This window comes from Dipodomys merriami, unplaced genomic scaffold (genome assembly GCF_024711535.1).
Source record: "Dipodomys merriami isolate MVZ:Mamm:240054 unplaced genomic scaffold, mDipMer1.0.p SCAF_13, whole genome shotgun sequence".
In the NCBI taxonomy this organism is placed as follows: domain Eukaryota; kingdom Metazoa; phylum Chordata; class Mammalia; order Rodentia; family Heteromyidae; genus Dipodomys; species Dipodomys merriami.
Window position 1 is genome coordinate 26,733,732 of NW_027202604.1, and position 20,819 is coordinate 26,754,550.

Below are 20,819 nucleotides of genomic sequence, written 5' to 3' on the forward strand. Positions count from 1 at the left end.
AGGGGGAAAACACTAAGGGAAAGATGGTTTAATCCTAAAGTTTTTGGAGATATGGAAGTTATAAGAAGTGATGTACCCAGTGTAGTTACAGTATACCTTCTTATTGTCAGAATATTGTCTGTGAATGATCCAGGCTTGTTGCTTCTGCCCAAGGCTTTGATTACCTGAGCCATTTCTTCATGTCCGGATAGTGTCTATTTGCATATATTCTGCCACTGAAAACAATAAGGCTTTCTTATAAATTCACCTATAATTGCACTCCCCTATGGCAGCTCTCACCATCTTTTATACCTTTATTAGTCATTTTGTGTTTTTATACACACATACTGCCATGTACATTGTGAATCAACTTGAAAATGTGCCTTTTAGTCTTATTTTATAATTTATCCCAATTGCATGCATTTCCTATTATGCCGTAGAGTTGTGCAGTTTTTAAAAAAAAATCATACTTTATGGAATTAATGTGTCAGAATTTACTTTAAAATTCTTATAGTATGTGACAAATTGAAGTGATTCAGAATGTTTTGTAATTTGTAAATAGCTTTGTAATATAAAACTTTCCACATTTTGAATTATTTACACAGGAAGATTGTCCATTCACAAAATGTTTGAATCAAATTGAAAAAAATTATATAGCTTTTTGATAATCTTTTCTGTAACCAAGTAACTGTGGTGAAAAATAAGAGAACTTGGAGTATAATTGTTGCTGTATGATTTTGCTGAGACTGTGTGAGACTGAAACGTAAACTGCTCCATCCTGTCTCCTGTTCTGTCGCCTGCAGAGTCTGAAGGTAGCAGCCAAAGACAGTCAATGGCCACGGCACTCCGTTTGCCTTTGTAGTTAGGTGGAGGCAGTGTTGGGTGTGTTCTCAAGGAAGTAAAATCAAGACATGCACCTCCACTAAGGCATGAGTGATTCAAGCGTGAATATGGTTTCAAATATTCTTTTTTTCCTGTTTCCAGATATTAAGGTTGTACGGTAGCCGTCTTGAGTATAAACTTGAAAAATGATATTGTGAGAAATCAAATAACTGTTCTAGAGTAGAAAAAAACAGGAGATATTTATTGGGGCAGCAATACATATTGCTTATTATATAGGGGATTTATGTACATTGTTTTATTTGATCTGCACCAAATTCCTAGGAAGTAGGACATTAAAATATCGGTGATGCAATAGAAATAAATGTGAAAGAAAGAAAGAAAATAAAACACCTCACATGCAACTTTATATGATTCCTACTATGGTAACCGAGGCACAGAGGTCAGTTACTTGATGCTGTCATTAGCTGGCAAGATAAGCAACCAAAAGCTATATATGAGAAAAATTAGGATGCTTTGATTCTTAATTTGTGACTAATGCTTAAGCTGGTTAGACAGTTTTGGGTGTCTTAAGTCCCCACGAATGGCCTTCCCAAAATTTCACAACAGTCATATCCATGGTTATGCCAAGAGGAATTGGGAGCAGAGTGTTCAGAGAAAATCAGGAGGGGAGGGCTGGGCTGTCAGGCCAGCTTGTCTTCTTCCTTGCCCAAAGACTCAGGTCAAATTCAGCGCTAGCATTCAGGTTCAAAGGCTTGAGTCAGCAGTTCAGCAAAGAATTATACTAGGTTCGTAAGAATGTTTCCCCATGAAAACCCTGAACTTTTCTTTAAATAATTCCTACTTTGTAAACATGTTAGACCTCGCCAAGGAGTTCAGATGACCAGCAAAGAGGAACTGTTGGTTCCATTCAATTCTTTTTACAAAAGCAAACCAAGTAATTTATTTTTAAATTTGGAAACCTGGTGCCATGAAGATGCATGGCTTTCTGGTCCTGCATAGGCATTGCTATAATTGGTGGCAATGATTAGGTAATATGCTCTATAGAACGTCAAACAACAAGAGAACACACTTTGATAAAGCGTGCCTAGATGCAATCAGGCTGACTTATTTTAACTCAACTATGAATGACTAAAATCCTTACACCTCTTGATTTTCATTTATGTTGGAGTACTGTTCGGCACTCACCCTGATTTTTCCTGCAATCTCATTTCCTAGCTTGGTGCCATTGAGGGTACCCCAAGATGCAAACAGAAGGTCTCATTAGGACACTGAATGTTGTGTGCATTCTGGTTTTCCCACAGCAGTTCCGCGGAGCATCCTGGGGCCTCCAAGCCTCCGATAAGCTCCTCCAGCATGACATCACGCATCTTGCTACGCCAACAACTCATGCGTGAGCAGATGCAGGAGCAGGAGCGCAGAGAGCAGCAGCAGAAGCTGCAGGCCGCCCAGTTCATGCAACAGAGAGTGCCCGTGAGCCAGACACCAGCCATAAACGTCAGCGTGCCCACCACCCTTCCTTCTGCCCCCCAGGTGCCCATGGAAGTCCTTAAGGTAAGTGAGCATGGCTCTGTGGTTGGCTGGAGCCTGTTTTGTCTTTTTCTAGGTTTCTAAATTCATCTGAATGCAGATTTGGCTCATCAATCCCTGATCCACAAGTAACATGTTTATTGGGTCTAGATTTTAACATTTATCTGATTGTATACTGGGCCCATCAGTCTCTTATCTATTAGTGTCATCCCTAGTGCTTTGGACATGAATTTGTATTTCAAAAGTAGGATACAAACCAACTGTGTGTAGTAGTAACTCTCAATAAATGGTAGAAACAGAACAATTCTCAATGAAGAGCCTAAAGTAAAAACAGGTGTTTATTATAATGACAACTTTCCATGTTTTTCTTTTGGAAGAATTTCAAGATGTGAAGGTTATCAGAAATGGGCCTTTTCTGATAACATGTGTATATATATTTAAAGATCACTCCATGACTGGACTTCAACTTTTTCTTCTTCTTTGTTTTCTTTTTAGTTAGTAAATCGTGTTAACTGTAAAAGCTGACTCTTGTAGTAAGTTTCTTCAGATACAAAAGTGTAGAAAAGTGTTGTGTGCCTTAATAACCAGACAGCATAATCCTTTTACTGAAGTGAGTTGTCAGCTTTGAGTTTCTTTGATTTCTTGCTAGAGTAGAAACTGCAGGAGCTTGTTAGCATTATTCTTTTGGGGACATATAGCTTCCTAATTACTAGAGAAAGTTGTAACACATCTAAAAATAGAATTCCATGTCACATATGTGTCTTCTTCACATCAGGGGATACTTCTTGTTTCAGAAAGAACCTTTCAATTCTTAAATTTGACTTTGCTCAGGGAAAGTTAAAAGTAAAGGAACTTCCTTGCTTTTATTATTTTTTAAAAAAATTTGTACCCATTCATCTAATTGATTCATTTTGAAGAAGTGCTACTGTTCATTACAATGTGAACTTTACATGCCAGTGATTCATGTTAATTTTTGCATTCATTCCTGTTCTCAAAAGAAAGAGTCTCTTCTACTTAAAATTTATGATTAAAGCAAATAGAAAGATGATGTGTTATAATCAGGAAGTAGTATGTAATCCTTAACAGGAAGTGGGAAAGGAAGCCTTCAAAAACAACCTTAAAGTCAGAATTTATTTGCAAAGATAATTTTAAAATGCAGTGACATGATAATGGAGCTCTTGGTAGAGAAACTAACTGAAATTGTTAGGACAATCTCTATCTTAATGGTTTATCAAAAGCTTTTACTCAGACATGATTGTTTAAAATTTTGAATGTTGCCACAATTAATAGATGTTTTCCTATTCTTTCAGTTGCTCCCAAGTAAAAGCAAAGTTTTCGCTTTTGAATAGATTAACATCAAACCTTTTTTGGGGGGGGGTAAAAACTTATGATTACTAAGTTTTTATAAATCTAATATTTAAGTTGGTTCATAGTATGTATGACTAATAATCGTTTTGTGTATATCGTAAGTTAGTTAAACTTGTATGAGTTAAATGATGAAACGTGGAGAACTGTCTATTTTATTCTATCTAAATCTAAAGAAATTTGTTAGAAGTGATAATAGATTGGGCTAGCAGTGGTTTCTATCCAATTTGAAGATGATAATTTGCTTTTTATGTTAGTGTAATAACTTGAAATAAATTCTCCTATGAGGCGGTTACATGTGATGGTAGAGAAATTACTCAGATACACATGTGAAAAACACCAGTTCCATATCATCTCATAAATCAACATGATTTTAAAATAGTTAAGATACATTATTTTAAAACAATTGTTAAAATACATTACATAATTGAGTGATCCATCCACTTTTCCTTATATGTTCTATGTGTTCTGGTAACACATTGGATTAAACTACAACATCCTATTTAAGAAAACCAAAAATTGCCCCAAGTTCAAGAATAAATTATTAAAACTAGAAGACAATCCAAACAAAAATGAGTTAGTAATAAATTAATATTTCATGCTGAATCAATTTTATCTTTAACTTTTCCATTTTTTTCTCAGTTGTATAAATTACAAACTATAGTTGATAGTTATAAAAGCATGTCAAGTAAATACAAGATGCATTGGGATAATAGTCTAGATAGGTTTGGTAGTGCCCTTAAACAAAGGACCAAATAAAAACAGATGATTTTTTATTCATTTAAGGTGACAATCTAAGAAATTCAAATAAAAATATTAAGGACAATAAAAGTGCTTGCCTCAGATATTTAAAGATAGTGCTTTGTAAAATTAGTTTACAGTAGTTTTATGTATCAGTAGTTTTATGTATGAAAATGTGAGATAATTATTGTAGAAATTGACATAAGAGAATTGTGGTCTTTTTGCTTCCTATTTTGTACTTTTTCGTTGAGAATGTAATTTTAGGAAGTAAATGGCTAATAACAAAACAATTAATTTGCTTAAACTTATTGTATTTTTCTATGTTCATCCATTTTCAAAGAATGGCTGATATCCGCAGAGTCTTTTGAGTACATGGTGTTATCTATTGTATTGAATATTTTCTCATAGGATAAGCCCAAGCCAATTCTGCATTTAAGTTTTAAAAGTTCAAATTGCTGAGACAGAACATATGTACTTTGCTTCTCAGTGGAGGCAAATATGTATAATTAGGCATCCTCAAATGGGCTAGAGAATCCAGTTAAATTTTTTCTTTCCCCATGATTTCTAAAATTTGAGAGAAGAAAGGCTCTAGTTAATTTTAACAATACACAAACTTCAAGGTACCAACATTCTACTATCAGTGGGTTGAGTTTCTAGTTTTGAAAAGCTAAATTAGTGTTTTCAGGTTAATCCCTTTCTTTGGCAGTGAGACAGGAAACTCAGTGAAGCATGTTTAAAAATTGTTGACATCTGGTAAATTTAGGAGTAGGTGGAATCCACATCATTTATTCCTGTAAGTTCATGAAGCCTTATAGAGTTTGCTGGTGGATTCTGTATTGATTTAATTAGTTTGTGGATGTGTTCTTCTTAATGATTTTTATATTGTGTGACAGGAAATGATGAATCTTATTGCTAAATGTCTACATATTAAAGATGTTTGCTCACTAGGTTTCTTGAGAACCAAGGTACTCAAGTATGATAATTCAAGGATGCTTCTTTGCCACAAATCTGACAATTGAAGTACATAATGCATTCTGTTACAGTAGTAAATATATTGTGCATTTAAAATTGCGAATTAATGAAAGAGTCATTACAAAGCATTTACAGAAATGGTTTCTTTTACTACCAGGTTGTGCTGGCATTGAGTCATACAAACTTGGAGGTTTGTAATTTGAATTAGCTTCTTTGAAACAAAAGCAGAGTAACTAGGACTCGACCTCACAGCCACGTCAGACTTCAAAGCTGATGGCTTTTCACGGTACCAGCCTAGGAGTTAGCACTCATTGAGCATTGAGTGTCACTGGCTCAACTCTCTATCAGTTGATTAATCTTGAAGCATCTGATCTGGTACTGACAAATACATCAAAATTTCTTTCCCCATTACCTTTCCTAATAGTTCATAGTTTGAAAACATTATAATTAGAAAATATTGTGCTCTTCAGAAGATTGTAGTGAATTACCAAGGATTAGTAATTCCCTCCATCCTTCTCTCCCTCCCTTCCTCCCATCCTTCCCTCTTTCTCTCTTTCTCTCCCTCCTTTTTTGACACATTTGAACTTAATATTTGAAAAGACAAGTATTCTCCTTGTAACAGACCATTAAAATTCATATGAATTTAAAGTTCATATGAATTTAAAAGAAAACAGTTTGATATTTTTACTCTAATATACTTTATCCTAAGTGATGTGGAGAAGTTTGTAAGAATTCCCTTTTTTCCAGTTCATATCAGAAACTGAGCACGTTGTTCTGCAACTAGAAGCAGTAGTTGCTCATCATCAAATACAGAAGTATTTGGGGCAGGCCCTTATGCTGCAAACTGAGTTTAGCTGAGGTGTGTGCTGGTTATCTCCATTTGGATAGAAATTTTGGAACATTGAAATGGGAGTACTGCTTATTTGTCACTTTGTTCTACAGATGACGTTCCTAGAGTTTTCACCAGGGAGGGAATAGGTGAATGAGTGGGTTGTTGGTCCTTCTCTGTAAAAATATGAATTTCTGCTTACCTGGAGTAGAGTTTTTCAGGAGTGGCTTACTTTTACAGAATTACAAGTGGATTGATGACAGGTTCCCACTTTTGTGAAAACATTGAAACATTAGCTCTAATTGTACTATTACTTGGTAATATTTGCCCAGAATGGAAATGATCTCTCCTTTGCCTACAAGACTATTGGGGGGAAAGAGAGAGAGAGAGCAACATTCAGTCTGTCCAAGGCACGCTAGTCTGGGGCCTTTTGGCAATGTGTATCACAGAGCCATACTCTGTAGTTCAAACTTTGGTGGAATTACTTGTGTGACTGTGGAAAGAAGGCAAAAGGACCTCACTCACGACAGGCACATTAATTATGGGCACATTTGGTGGTAGGTTGAACCCTTGATATATTTTAGCTCAATTATACCTTTGGTAGCTAACCTTGTGAGGGAGGTATCCTCTAGATGGTAAAAGTGAAGCACAAGAAGAGGCTCTTTCTGGCTTCTGGTCATAACATTAAGCTCTATAACCTATCCTTTTGTCTTCTGTGTTTTTTTTTTTACAGAGCTTAAGGTGGTATTCTAAACAATTTCTAAACAGCCACCATCAACAATGTTACAGCAAAGTGGGAGGCCAGAGAAAAATTGCAGAAGAGTCTCACAGGCTTAGGAGAATATAGGATCTCAGGCATTTGTGATTATTACTCTTTACTGAATGATTAAACTATCTTCATGAGTCCATATGGTATGCTGAATGAAAGAACTGTATGTCTTTTTTTTTCCTAGATAAGAAGCCTGTCTAACCACACTGGCTGCACTGGTAATTTTTGGCTTAGTGATAGTCATCGTTATGAGCTAAAAAGGACTTACAAAAAAAGCTTCTCTGACAACAAGATCATTTATGTCAACCTATCAGAAATCATATGCTTTACGGTTCTAGACCTTAATACATTTGCATTACTCTAAGTGGTTTTTGAAAACTCAATCCCATAGACTCAAACTTCTTTTACTATAAAATGTCACCTGATTACGGTTATATTTTCAGTTTTTCTTCCTCTGTTCCCTGCTCATGATTGGAACTTTTGCTATATTCTCACTTGAAATTGCAATTTCAGTACTGCTGGTTTCTCTTTCTGCTTTTAAGTGAATGTTCGCTGTAATAAATATTGCATTGTATGAAAAGGTGAGAGTCACCCTCACAAATGTTACCTACTTCATCCCAACAGTTAAGGAAACATGAAAGACTGCTGATGAACTATCTTTCACGGCGAATAAGAGAGATTATGGAAATGTGTAAGCAAAACCTATATTTATCTTTGCCCTACTAAAATAAATGGGTGGGATCTGTGTTAAAAATATGTAAATCAGCATATTGGCTTTGCTCAAGATTATAGCTGCAGTCAGTACTAGAATATTGGCTCTTGTCCTGAATATGTCTCTTTTTATTGACTTGTTTGAGTACCACTCTGAACATTAAGAAAAATTTGCCATCCTGTAAAACAGCAGCCTTTTGTGTCTTGTTTATAGCATCTGGTATTTGGGAGGGTTAATGTGTAACTATATGAAAACTGAAATAAAAATTGGAGTCCACGAAACAGACCAAGTAGGAGGCTGCTAGCACAGAGAATAGTCTTAGGAAGGAATTACTTTAATCACTGTTTTTAAAAATAGGAAATGCCCTAGAAAAGGATCTAGATGAATCTAAACCACAGTGTTCTTACTGGTGGTCTCTGAAATGTGTAGTGAGATTGGTGGTCAAAGGCTCTTTAGTTGTTGGCAATGCATTTTCTTTTCGGCAATACATTTTCTTTTCTCTTTGTATTCTTCATAAAATTAAAATAGCTATTTTCCATGCATTTAAAAAGTACTAGTAAAGTCCTGTTTACCCACAGCTTTTTTTTTTTTTTTTGTACTGGTCCTGGGCTTGAACTCAGAACCTGGGCCTTGTTCCTAGGCTTTTTCATTCAGGGTTAGCACTCTAACACTTCCGGCTTTTTGGTGGTTAATTGGAGATAAGAGTCTTTAGGACTTTCCTGCCCAGGCTGGCTTTGAATCTCAGTCCTTAGATCTCATCCTCCTGAGTAGTACTTAATACCCAGAACTTTTTGAGGAGCACATTCCTTCTTTTAGGTGAATTTACTAGACTTATGCATGTAATATAGCTCATTTCAAGAGGAAAAATAAAAATACCCAAGGATCTCAGGAATTAAAATGAATAAGAGGATCTTAATCACCTCGTTGTGAATAATTTTTAAAGATAGTTAAGAACCCAAACATGAAAAGCACAATTCATATTTCTCCTACATTATGACTGGCATGACTTTGTTGTAATCTTCTCTGTTGGCCCTGGGTTTTGTATAATTAAAATTTAGGGGCTGGAAAGTTTTTTGAGACTTAATTAGAAGTGACAAACCAGAGACATTCCTGCCGGTTAGGAAGGGCTTAAGAAATTCTTATTGGCTAAATTACAAATAAGTAACATTTTTCTGAACACTGCATGGTAGTTCAGAGTGGCTAAAGGTGACAAGATTAGCTCTGTTTTCCTAGTGAAGTAGTAAAAATTAGATTAATAAGTACCAGGCAAAGAACCTTCTCTTTCTTTCTTTCTTTCTTTTTTTTTTTTTCCACAAGAACTCTTACCTTGAGTATTTCTGGCTGTGGAGATTGGTGCCTTAATTAGCCACATGTTCTTTTTTCCTCCTGGGAAATAAGTACAGGATAAAACTGGGGGTCAAGACGCAACCGTACATTGACTTAGCATACACCGCTAAGTAATTCATGGAGGAATGTTGGTAATTAGTCCTGCCTCTTTCAACTCTTGGCTTATTTTATAAAACCGGTTGATTTAAAGTAATGCCTGCTGATTTATTGCCCACACGTTTCAAGAAGGGGACTTGGCTCTTAAACAAAAGCAAGATTGTGCTGTGATGGAAAACGTGCCCTTTGGTTTTGTGTTTTTACCAATTCTGAGGGGGTTATCCATGTCCCCTATTAACTTTGTTGCATTTTCTTTTACCCCATTCAGCATTTTTACGGGGCTTTCTTTTGTGTCTTCCTGAAGAGAAAGGGGGAACAACTTTGAAAAAAATCCAAGGTCTTCAAGGGTTTGGATATAAGGTGCTTGTCAGAGTGTATTGGCTCCATGTGGTTTGATGGAACTTAATTTGAGTCTGTCTGGTGAGACAGGCTGTAGTAATGGCTTTGGCCCTCTTGCATTGTTCAATGCTTGGTAATATTTCTGATGACCAGGTTAATCTTAAAAGATTGAATTTATGAAATGTACTAGACCTTATGACTGCAAACCTCATAGTCTTGGTAACTAAATGCTTAAGTTATCCTTTGGATGCCAAATTCTCATGCTAACCGATGTAGCTTATTATGCTGTAAGATGTGACCATAATTGACATCCACGTTGAAAACTCAGCATTAGCCTGGGTCTGGTATTTTATTAGGTAACTTAAGTTTTTTTCTTTTCTTGTTCTCTTTGTAGAACAGAAAAATGAGGGTAATAGTACTGACTCTAAATGAGGAAATTCAGGAAAGTAGCACTCTTTGATTAAAATGAAATGTAATATTGACTTGATAAAAATGAAATGTGAGTAATAATGAAATGCATTGTGTCTGTGTATGAAAATGTCTTAAGGAATCTAACTGAAAGCTGTTAACAACAGATCATATGGGGGTCAGTGAAAGCAATAGAGTAGATGCTCTGTTTAAAATGTAATATATGTACATGTTAAATACCATGGTAAAATACCTCAGTACAATTAAAATTTCTAAAAAAAAAATGACAGAAGAGCGAAACAAACTGTTGGGGGACAGGTGCCAGCCGGGGAGAGTATAGGAACAGAGAGGAGGAATAAGATGAATATTTGAATATAGTCAGTGTTCCATATATGCATATGTGAAAACAGAACAGTGAAACCTGTTGAAATTGTCTCCAGAAGTGGAAGAGGGATAAAGGGGTCTTAAAAGAGGGGGTGAGGTTGATGGGGTACATTTTTTATGTACATGTGGAAAAGTAACAATAAAACCCCCCTTGTACAACTATCGTGTGCTTATTAGGAATCTTTATGGCATATGAGTCACATACATGAATTCAAAATTTCTAGTACTCTCATTAAAAACAGCGAAAAGAGGGGCTGGGAAGGTGGCTCAGTGGTAGAGCACTTGCCTTGCATGAATGAGGCCCTGGGTTCCATTCCTCAGCACCGCATAAGCAGAAAAAGCCAGAAGTGGCGCTGTGGCTCAAGTGGTAGAGCGTTAGCCTTGAGCTGAAGAGCTGAGGGACAGCGCCCAGGCCCAGAGTTCAGGCCCCACAAGTGACCAAAAAAAAAAAAAAAAAAAGACAGTAAAAAGAAAAAGGTAGAATTTTTAAATATATTTATTTAGTCCACTATATCTACAATACTTTCATCTTCATCTATTATCAATATAAAATAATTTATATGAGAATTTTGTATTTTATTTTACTACGTATCTTTGTATTAAACCTTTCATACTGTCCTCAAAGTTGGGTATATTTTATATCTCTACCATATCTCAATTTGGACTCTATATTTTTTGGTCACACATCATACATATATGCACTTGATCCAGGTTCTTTTCAATCCTACACAGGTTACACCTCCAACATACCTGTCTAGTATGCTAAAAATATCTACAAATCTTGGGAATGAAAAAGCATTTTATTCTTGTTCTTAATGAAAAAGAGACATCTTATTAGAAGAGTTGTTCATTCTAGTTTGTTTGATAATATACTTTGGATAGTTGCTGAGTTCATGTGAAAAGTATTAACTTAATTTTTGTTGGAATTTTACATCCTATTTCTGTTCATGCAAGAGTTAGGATAATTTCTAAATTGTAGCAGATTTTTGGGAAAAGACTGCATAGTTCATAATTCAGTGAAATCCTTCTTATATTATTAACTAGGCTTGATATTATTAACTGGTTTGATAGTAAAACCAGAAATAGTATACCTAAAATAGTAATGTGTGGTTTTTAGGTACCTTATTATTCTTACTGTAAACCAAGAGTCAGTTATATTGGAATTAGTATGCAGTATTGGAGATATTTCATGTAGTCTTCATATAATTCCAAGAGATAATGAAGTCACATTCTTGTACAGGTTGCAAGCAAGAAAGCAAGCCAAAATTTAAACATGCTAGGATTTCAGAAAGAACAGTCATTATAGTGTCACATTTCTTGACTTCTTGTTTGGAGTCATATATGTTCTATCAGTGTTTATTTTTAATATTTTCTTGGTACCTTCAAACAATAAAAGCTAATACATATCCAGGTCACTCCAAATTGATTTCTGTTTCCCAGTGGCTATTTAGGTTTGTATTAAAATCTCATTTCTAAATAATTCTTCTGACTTATGAATTGGTACAATCGTAATAGACTTGATCATATAATATTACAATATAGTAATAATATAGTATAACTATGGCATCCATTTATGTTGGCAATTGTCATAGAAAGGGAAGACTAGCTGAATATTCTGGAAAGGCAGTGGGTTTCTGTATAAAAGTCTTCATTCAGCTTGACATGAAGCTAATGTATTTAGAATTTAACCACAATCATGTTCCTTGGAAAGTATTCCACAGTTCATTGGTTCCCTAAGTGTTGTTTGGGATCTGCTGTCCCCATATCACCTGGGGCCTTGTTAGAAAAGCAAATTCCTGCAGCTTATTCCATCCACGCCTCCTGAGCCAGGAACGTGTTTTAATCAGTCCTCCAAAAGTTTCTAAAGAGTGCTCATGTTTAAGAAGCACTGTTGTAGAAACCTGGAAATTCATATGTAAGCAGCATTAAAAGAATAGGTAAATGCAGGTACAAATTCAGTCAACCAAGTTTCTCTACCATACAGCTTCTTCTGTAATATATAGTCAAGGTCCCATACTCTGAGAAGAGGGCAGGAGGAAGACAGGCTTAGAATTGATTGGCCTGGGCTAAAAAATATGCAGTAGCTGACCAGGATATTTTGTGTGTGGAAATAGGTTAAAGGTAAAATAAATAGTTAGAAACTCCAGACTCACTTGTTCTGGAGAAGTGGTTCCCACTTTACAGTATGGAAACCACTGGGTCTTTCAAGGAGTTCTGAAGGGTCAGTGAATCCATTGGTCCACAAGTATTTGTAAATTATTAACATACCTCATGAACAAAGTGAAAAATGATTCCAAAGCTGCACATTTCTCTTTTTATTTTTTTCTGATGGGATCTTTCACCTTGCTTGCTTGGCTGGTGCTCTACCAATTGAGCCAGGCCTCCAGTCTAGCCTACCTTTCTACTGGTTACTTTTGTAGATGGAGTCAGCAGACGTTATTGTCCACATTGACTTCTAATTATCCTCTCCAGATATTAGCCTCCTGAGTAGTTAGGATTATGGGCATGAGCAACTAGTGCCTGACTTCAACACAATTCAAATAGAGCCTTGAAATAATTAACTTTCAGAAATAGCTAAAAGCTGTTTTAAAGCATTTTTAGAGCAGATTTATTTTCATAGCAAATTTGAGTGGAAGCTCCAGAGATTTCCAATGTACCCCATGAATGTGTAGTTCCCCCATTATGACCTGACAGGAGGTTCACAACAATCAATGAACCTGTACTTTGGTATCATTACCAATAAAGAGCTTACCTGATGGTTCAGTCAGTGTGTGTTCTATGGTTTGAAACATATAATGATCTCCCCGCCACTTATGCATCACATGGAGTGTTTTCACTGCCCTAAAAATCCTCTATGTTTTGCCTGCTCTTCTGAAGTGAAAAGCTACATCTTTTTTGGGAAAGTGAAAAACAAATCTACCAGATGCTATTTAAACTCTACCATTTAGTTGAACATAGTAGTACACATCTTTAATCCTAGCAGGAACATCATGAGTTTGAGGTAAGTTTGGGCAAAGTTTTTGAGATCCTTTCTCAAAAACAAAAACAAAAAAATGCTGGAGTTGTATGTCAAGTGGTGGAGTGTTTGTAGTCTATATGGGCCCTGGGATTCATCCTCAGCTTGTTAAAAAAAATTCTGTTTTAGCAATTTACTTTTAAAAATCCATATAGTTAAATATAGCAGAAAATAGCTTTTTATAGGTTTTATAAACCCTCAGGATACATAATTTTATAAACAGCTGGTCCTCTATGGCCAAACTCTGACATCAGAGTTCTTCCAATTGACAGAGCTGCCATTACATTATCTTTCTTTTGTTCACTGGAGTATTGATATTAACAGAAAGCATTTTTTCTTTTCTCTTTTTTCATTAGTTTTCTGCTTTTTAAGGCAATCTATCCAAAGTGTATGGCCAACTCACTTTTCTGGCTAGTATGGATTAGATCCTGAACCTTATTTTCTAGGCATAGGATTTTGTTAGGATTGCTGTGTTTCAATTAAAATTTGTTCAAAGACTTCAATCCAAAGGCTTTGGATTCTGGGCCACACTTGGCCTAGGCTCCAGAGTTAGATGGAGAGTGTCTAAATCCTTTCTGCTCCTTAGTTCCCTTGTCTGCAGACCAAGGATAATGGAAGTCCTGAGTTCACAAGACTGCTTGAAAGCACTCTGCCAGCCCTTGCTACTATTGCTCACTCTCATTAATACTCCAAATAGAAATGGAGTACATAGTGATTTTGCCACACAACAGGTTCTTGAGAAATGATTGAAAAAGTGGGAGAGTTGATTCTGTGTGAGATCACTTCCCTAGAGGTTCATGGAATATGTAAAGATTCTTATAACAAGTTACTGTTGAATTATACTTTAGCAGCAAGGAATTTTTATTCTTAAAATTCACCTGGCTGACTATTCAGGTTCTCCTAACAGCAACTGTTTGGAGAGGAAGGAAGGTAATGTTTTGTTTGGCCATTTTTTTTGTTTGGTTTTTAATACATTCTCAGAATACACTCATTACTCAAAAGTCTTACAAGTTGTTTTGATAATTGACAGCCAAATAAAGTGATTGTTTATTCTTTACTCCTGGAAAAAGTGCTTTAAAAACTGGCAATAAATTTTCAAGAACAATTAATAAAATGGGATATCAAAATGCCCCCTAATTCTGAAAATAAACATTTGCCTTAAAGCTGAGATGCTAATATTTTGCATCTGGAACTTGGGTTAAATAGGAGTAAACACACATGATACCAGTAATATTTAACTTTTTAGAACGTTACTGATTTTAGGCAAGGAGAGATTCAGAGTGCACAGAGTTACCACAGTCTCTCAGTCTTAGCCCTCTGGGCCTCCACTCTAGAACCAGACAGCGGAAACAAGTGATCCATCCTCAAGTTGTTTTCATAATTATGTAGTTGAGCATTTCTTCTTGCTATTCAGATGTGAACATAGTAACCACATTGCTTAGTTCCTTCCATCTGGCTTGTTTAGTCTTTGACTCATTTGCTCTGGAGCTGAGCTCTTTTTCACCTCTGTCCATTATTTCCTAGCCTACAAGCATGCGGTCTCACCCTGATCCTCATTTCTTGTAATTCATATACAAGTTTCATCTTTTTATGTTGCATTTTCTTTTTTTTTTTTTTTTTTTTTTTTTACCATGAGTATTCTTTTACTTTTTTACCTTGAGTACTCTGTCTACTTTTAGATCTTGAGGACTTTCATGTTTGCTGTCAGACTGTTTATCTTACTTTCACCATGTAGTTTCTACTTGAGATAAGACCCATGGCCAATCCCTTCAAATCTGGCAAAGATTACTAATTTACCATCACTACTGTAGCCATGAAATCAAAGATACCGACATGGTGTATACCATGACTGTGCGTGGGCCTCTAGTATGACCTTGGGGACATTGTCTCCCTGGGGCTCCAGGTCCCCAGCTGCATCGTCTGAGACTTCCCTCCTCCCTCTGACATGCAAGCCACTGTCCCCTTTTCCTTAGAAGTACCCACCTACAGATCACAGAAATTCCTTTTGTGATAAGAAAGAGGCAAAGACTTTTAAAAGCCCTTGACAGAAGCATTAGGGTTTTCTCCTTCCTTCCTTCCTTCCTTCCTTCCTTCCTTCCTTCCTTCCTTCCTTCCTTCCTTCCTTCCTTCCTTCCTTCGTTCCTTCGTTCCTTCCTTCCTTCCTTGCTTCCTCCCTCCCTCCCTCCCTCCCTCCCTCACTCCTCCTCCTCCTTTTTCTTCTTCTTCCTCCTCCGCCTCCTTTCTCCTTCCTCTTCCCTCCTCCCTCCTCCCCCCTCCTCCCCCTTCCTCCCTCCTCCTCCCCCCTCCTCCTCCCCCCACTCCTCCTCCTCCTCTTTTTCTTCCTCCTCCTCCTCCTCCTCCTCCTCCTCCTCCTCCTCCTCCTCCTCCTCCTCCTCCTCCTCCTCCTCCTCCTCCTCCTCCTCCTCCTCCTCTTCTTCTTCTTCTTCTTCTTCTTCTTCTTCCTCCTCCTCCTCCTTCTTCCCTCCTCACTCCCCCTCCTCCCTCCTCACTCCCCCCTCCTCCCTCCTCCCCCCTCCTCCCCCCTCCTCCCCCCTCCTCCCCCCACTCCTCCTCTTCCTCTTCCTCTTCCTCTTCTTCTTCTTCCTCCTCCTCCTCCTCCTCCTCCTCCTCCTCTTCCTCCTCCTCCTCCTCCTCCTCCTCCTCCTCCTCCTCTTCTTCTTCTTCTTCTTCTTCTTCTTCTTCTTCTTCTTCTCTTCTTCCTCTTCCTCCTCCTCCCCCCTCCTCCCTCCTCCCCCTCCCCCTCCCCTCCTCCTTCTCCTCCTCCTCTTCTTCTTCTTCTTGCTCCTCCTCCCTCCTTTCCCCTCCTCCTTCCTTCCCCTCCTCCCTCCCCTCTCCCCCTCCTCCTCCTCTTCTTCTTCCTCCTCCTCCTTCCTCCTCCTTCCTCCCTCCTCCGCCTCCCCTCCTCCTCCTCCTCCTCCTCCTCCTCTTCTTCTTCTTCTTCTTCTTCTTCTTCTTCTTCTTCTTCTTCTTCTTCTTCTTCTTCTTCTTCTTCTTCTTCTTCTTCTTCTTCTTCTCCTTCTTCTCCTTCTTCTCCTTCTTCTCCTTCTTCTCCTTCTTCTCCTTCTTCTCCTGTTAGATACATAGCCATGATATGATGATAAATAATTGCAGTATGTAAGCCAGGTCCAGTGTGGTTTACATCTCCAGTTTCTCCTTGGGTTGAGTCATGAAAACCTCTTACGTTATTATTGTCTATTTTTTATTTTTTGTTTGTTCTTTGTTGGCTATAGTAATATTAATACTGGCTATCAATTATTGAATTTCTGAGACTTCCTTATAGACGTCTTTTGTTTGTTTATTTTTAGAATAATACTCCATCAGTCTTTAATACAGGTCCCTATAGGCTTTTCAAACCGAGCCACAGCACAAATTTTCTAGGAAGAGATGACAGGGGAGTCAGCTATACTGCCACCATTTCATTGAAACTGCACTATTAAATATTTAATTGGAGGGTTTACTAAACTCCTAGAATTAACATTCTTCTGTGATACAATTTGTGACCACAGAATGTTCTATAGCTTTTATTTGCTTTCCTTTCTTAAGCATAAAACAAACAGAAGCTAAGGGTGTTGGTTTTTGTTACCTGCCATTCACTTGTGTGTATATTTGCCTCTTTCCCCCTTCAGTTTACATATTAATACTAATTTTTATTCTGTCCTTAGGAGAGAATGTGTAGTGTGTGTGTGTGTGTGTGTGTGTGTGTGTGTGTGTGTGTGTGTGTGTGTGTGTGTGTGTGTGTGTGTTGACTGTTCTCTCAAGGAATTTTATTTTTAGTGATCTCTCAACTTCTCTATCTTGTTTTCACTCTCCCTTTTTCTGCTCTGTCTTTCCTTCTCTCTCCCTCCTTCTGATGCACAAATCTGGAACTATACAACCAGACCTGGAATCCTAGCTCCGTTCTTAGGTAACTTTGAGCACATATATGAGTCTTTATTTGGGAGCATAGTTTCTTCATGTGTGGAGTGGCTCCTTCATCCTGTCACAGTGTGAGTACCTTAGATGTTATTGGTAAGAAAGTGAGAAAGTCATGTCAGTACACATGGAATTTTGGGGAGTCCATTTTCTGTAGCATGCTAAGCATTGCAAGTAGTGGTGGCATGCATTCTCCTATTTAAAGAGAAAGCATTAGCATAGATGAGGTCCTTAAGAAAACTCAGCTGAGTGTCTGCAGAGCATCTGCTGTCATGCAGGCTCAGTGGGGTCTAGGCTGTAAGAACTGCTGGGCTTCTCTAGGGATCTGGCAAGAACCTAGAAGCAGCTTCTGGCACTGCTGTCTTTGTTAACTCAGGACACTGCTCAAAGGGGCTGCATCTAGGATCAAACTCTTTAAAAACGATCTGCACGGGAAGCCCTTGTTATCCATGCTTTGCTTTATGAGAGAAGAAGCAGTGGCTGCCTGGTCTTCAGCCCTCTGTGATGCTGGCTGCAGATGCCAGTAAAGTTTAATCAGCTGCTGTGTTGTTCAGGGTTACTGATTGTTCTTATTCGTGCTCTGGTTAAAACGGTCCATATGTATTAAGGACCTACCCCCTCCCCACCCCCCCCCCCCCCCCACACACAGACTTTTATTTCCTATGAGGCCTGCTAGTCACACTGTGTGACTTTTGCAGAACCTGTTTTTCAGGACTGTATGGATAGAATCCTAGCAGCAGAAACACCTGAGCCAACTTCAGTGTTGTGGAAATGAAATGAATTAATGTATGTAAATAAAGTGGTCTCTTTCCCGAGTGATTGCCTTTGAACAGAGACTCACAGGACCAGGAGGAAAGAACTCATTGGGTAGCTGGTGCCTTCGAACACCTTACTACTCTATCCCAAAAGGCAATTGTTCATCTTTGCTGGGAGGTGCCCTGAACACACTGATGACCCACACAGCTCAGCCCCAGCAGGTGAGGGCTGTATTTCTGTGCCAGCTAACATTGAAGAACAAGTGGTAAGAGAACACAGGGTGAGGAGGAGCCTGAGAAGAAGAGCAAAGGAATAGGATGTAGTCTGGGTTCTGGTGTGAAGGATTACAAAGGAAGGTAGTAGGAGGTAAAACCAACAAAGTGTTGGGAGGGGAAGCTGGACAGGTGAGCCAGGTGAATGGGTAAGATGCATTGGCATTGGGTTTGCTTTTGTTCCTCTGATGTCCTGTTTTACTTTAGCAGGAGATAGTGAGAAGGTAGGCTTCTCTGGTTTCTGGCAGAGATGGGAGTGTTACTTTAAGAGGAGGAATAGAATTGGAGATAGGGAGATGACCAAAATGTTTTCGGAATAAACAAGGCATCAATTCTAGAAGTCACAGAAGACAGAAGAAAGCAGTCATTAATTTAAAAGAAAAAAAAAGCATGATACTGGTGGCTCACACCTGTAATCCACTCAGGAGGCTGAGAGCTAAGGAATGCTGTTTGAAGCTAGCCTGGATAGGAAAGTCCGTGAGACTTTTATCTCCAGTTAACCACCAAAAAGCATGTGCAAAAAGTCGTGCTGTGACTAAAGTGGTAGATTCCTAGCTGTGAGCAGTGCCCAGGCCCTGAGTTCAAGCCCCAGGTTTGCATAAAAAAAAGAGGTAAAGGGAATGGAATCTTGTTAGATGACAATGAGAAAAACTAATACTATATAGAATGCACATAAAGGGAAACATAACAGAGATTAGGAAATTATCAGGAGTTTGCAAACAATGTCTGGAACACAAATTCTGCCTCCTGCCTATTTTTGTAGTTTTTAGAATAAGTCGTATTCATGGATAGGTTCATGGCCACTTTTGCATGGTAATGGCAGGTTTTTCTAGTGCAACAATTTTCATGGTTCACAAGACTGAAAACTGTTGCTCTCTGGACCTTTATAGAGTTTACTAATTACTCATAGGATGAGACTAGGCTAAGTCAGTCTTTGGGACTAGAACTCATATCTCTTTTGTTCACCTCTGTAGCCTGGGTATTTTTCATTGTATCTAAAGTATAGGAAGACCTTACAATGAAATATATTGAATTAATGAATCAATGAATTAGAATGAATGAGTGAATGGACTAATGAAGTCAAATCTACTTGATCCACAGCTTTTGCTATTTATGATTACTATTTATGATTAGTCTGTGCTACTTATAATTATTCTGCACTAATTTTTGCAGTGGTGTTGAATGGGAGTTACTGAGTGGTAACAATGGATGAAGACATTGTTCATCATTTGAGGATACAATGGCAGACATTTTTATGTGGTTGTTGGAACTCACTCCTAATAGAGAGACAAACGTTAATCAAATAATCGTAGACATGAATGCAATTAGAACTTTGACAAGTAGTAAGGAGGAGAGGACACATATAGTGCCATGGAAGGTGGTGATGGGGTAGGGAGAAGGTAGCAGGAGAAAGTTTTCATACGGTCACCTGTCCTGTGATCGATCCCTTGGCCAAGGGATGAACGAAAGTATTTCAATCAGAAGAAGCTACCTGGTTAAGACTCTGTAGCAGGAGAATGTAGGCAAAGAACAAAAGGAAGGGTGGTATTACTGGAGGTAACACCAGAATGGAAAGTGTAATGAATGAAGCTGGAAATACAGGGGAGGCATTTTGTAACCAGGATGGGTTCTGAAGCCAAGTCTGATCTTGAGCTGCAAGTTTGGAACTCAGGAGTATAGTAAGCGTTGGGAACAGTGAGAGGTTCCCAGAGGTAATTTTGTGAGAGAAGAGAAAGATGTTGATGCAACCTGCCTATGGAGCCCAGGAAGGGAAACAACAACAAAACAACCTATGAGGAGATGCAAAAGACTAAAAGTAAAGCTTAGAGAACCTGACATGGTAGAAGAATTTTGAGATCAAAGAAACACCGATCAGTGTCCAGGAAGTCAAGGATTAAAAAGCGTCCCTGAATTGGTGCTTTGGGTGGTGCATTGAAAGAACATGTTTGAGAGAGATAGAGCAGAAAAATACATTGGATGATTAGGAGAGAGGAAATAGAAATGAACATGTATTTATTCCCTTACTCCAAAATCATCATGGAGCATCTGTACCTTAGGAATCTTAAATTAAGCAAAACATACCACGTCTTCATTCTCTCATGGAAGTTACTGTTAAGCAGAGAAACGAACATCCCCTAACAGATGGGTGTTGTAATGAGCTTCCCACCACTGCCAAAGGGTCAAATGGATCATAAAGGTTCTGGTAAGCATTATAAATGTAAGGAAGAAGGTGCTGTGGAAATATGCCACAAAGGAATGGGGGAAGTGTTTGGGCAGGAAGAGTTTGCCTCCTCCAGAATTGAACAGTAGCACAGAGGTCGAGTATGGAAAGTGTGTGAAGAGAACAGTTCAGAGAGGAAGATGGTGGAATTGAAGAGTACAGGTGAGAATTGTACAAGACAAGGTTCAAAACTGGGCAGGGCCCAGAGAATCCAGGGCCTTGTAGACCATCTCAGCTCTCCTCTTTAAGAGTAAGCCGTGGTAAAGGCTGGGTTAGCCAAGATGAGTTTTAAATAGTCTGGTAGTTGTAG

At 38.1% G+C, this 20,819-nt stretch overlaps 1 protein-coding gene across 9 annotated transcripts in view; it reads left to right on the plus strand.

Moving 5' to 3' along the window:
* Positions 1-20,819, plus strand: part of Mitf (melanocyte inducing transcription factor) — a 216,450-nt gene that overhangs the window by 131,158 nt on the left and 64,473 nt on the right. For 6 of the 9 annotated variants that reach the window (XM_070018953.1, XM_070018944.1, XM_070018946.1 and 3 more), the window contains exon 2: positions 2,124-2,373. In XM_070018953.1, the coding sequence (XP_069875054.1) occupies positions 2,176-2,373 (198 nt within the window). In that variant the 5' untranslated portion in view covers positions 2,124-2,175. The remainder of the gene's footprint in view (positions 1-2,123; positions 2,374-20,819) is intronic. The other 3 variants (XM_070018947.1, XM_070018945.1, XM_070018950.1) reach the window with 1 other exon arrangement.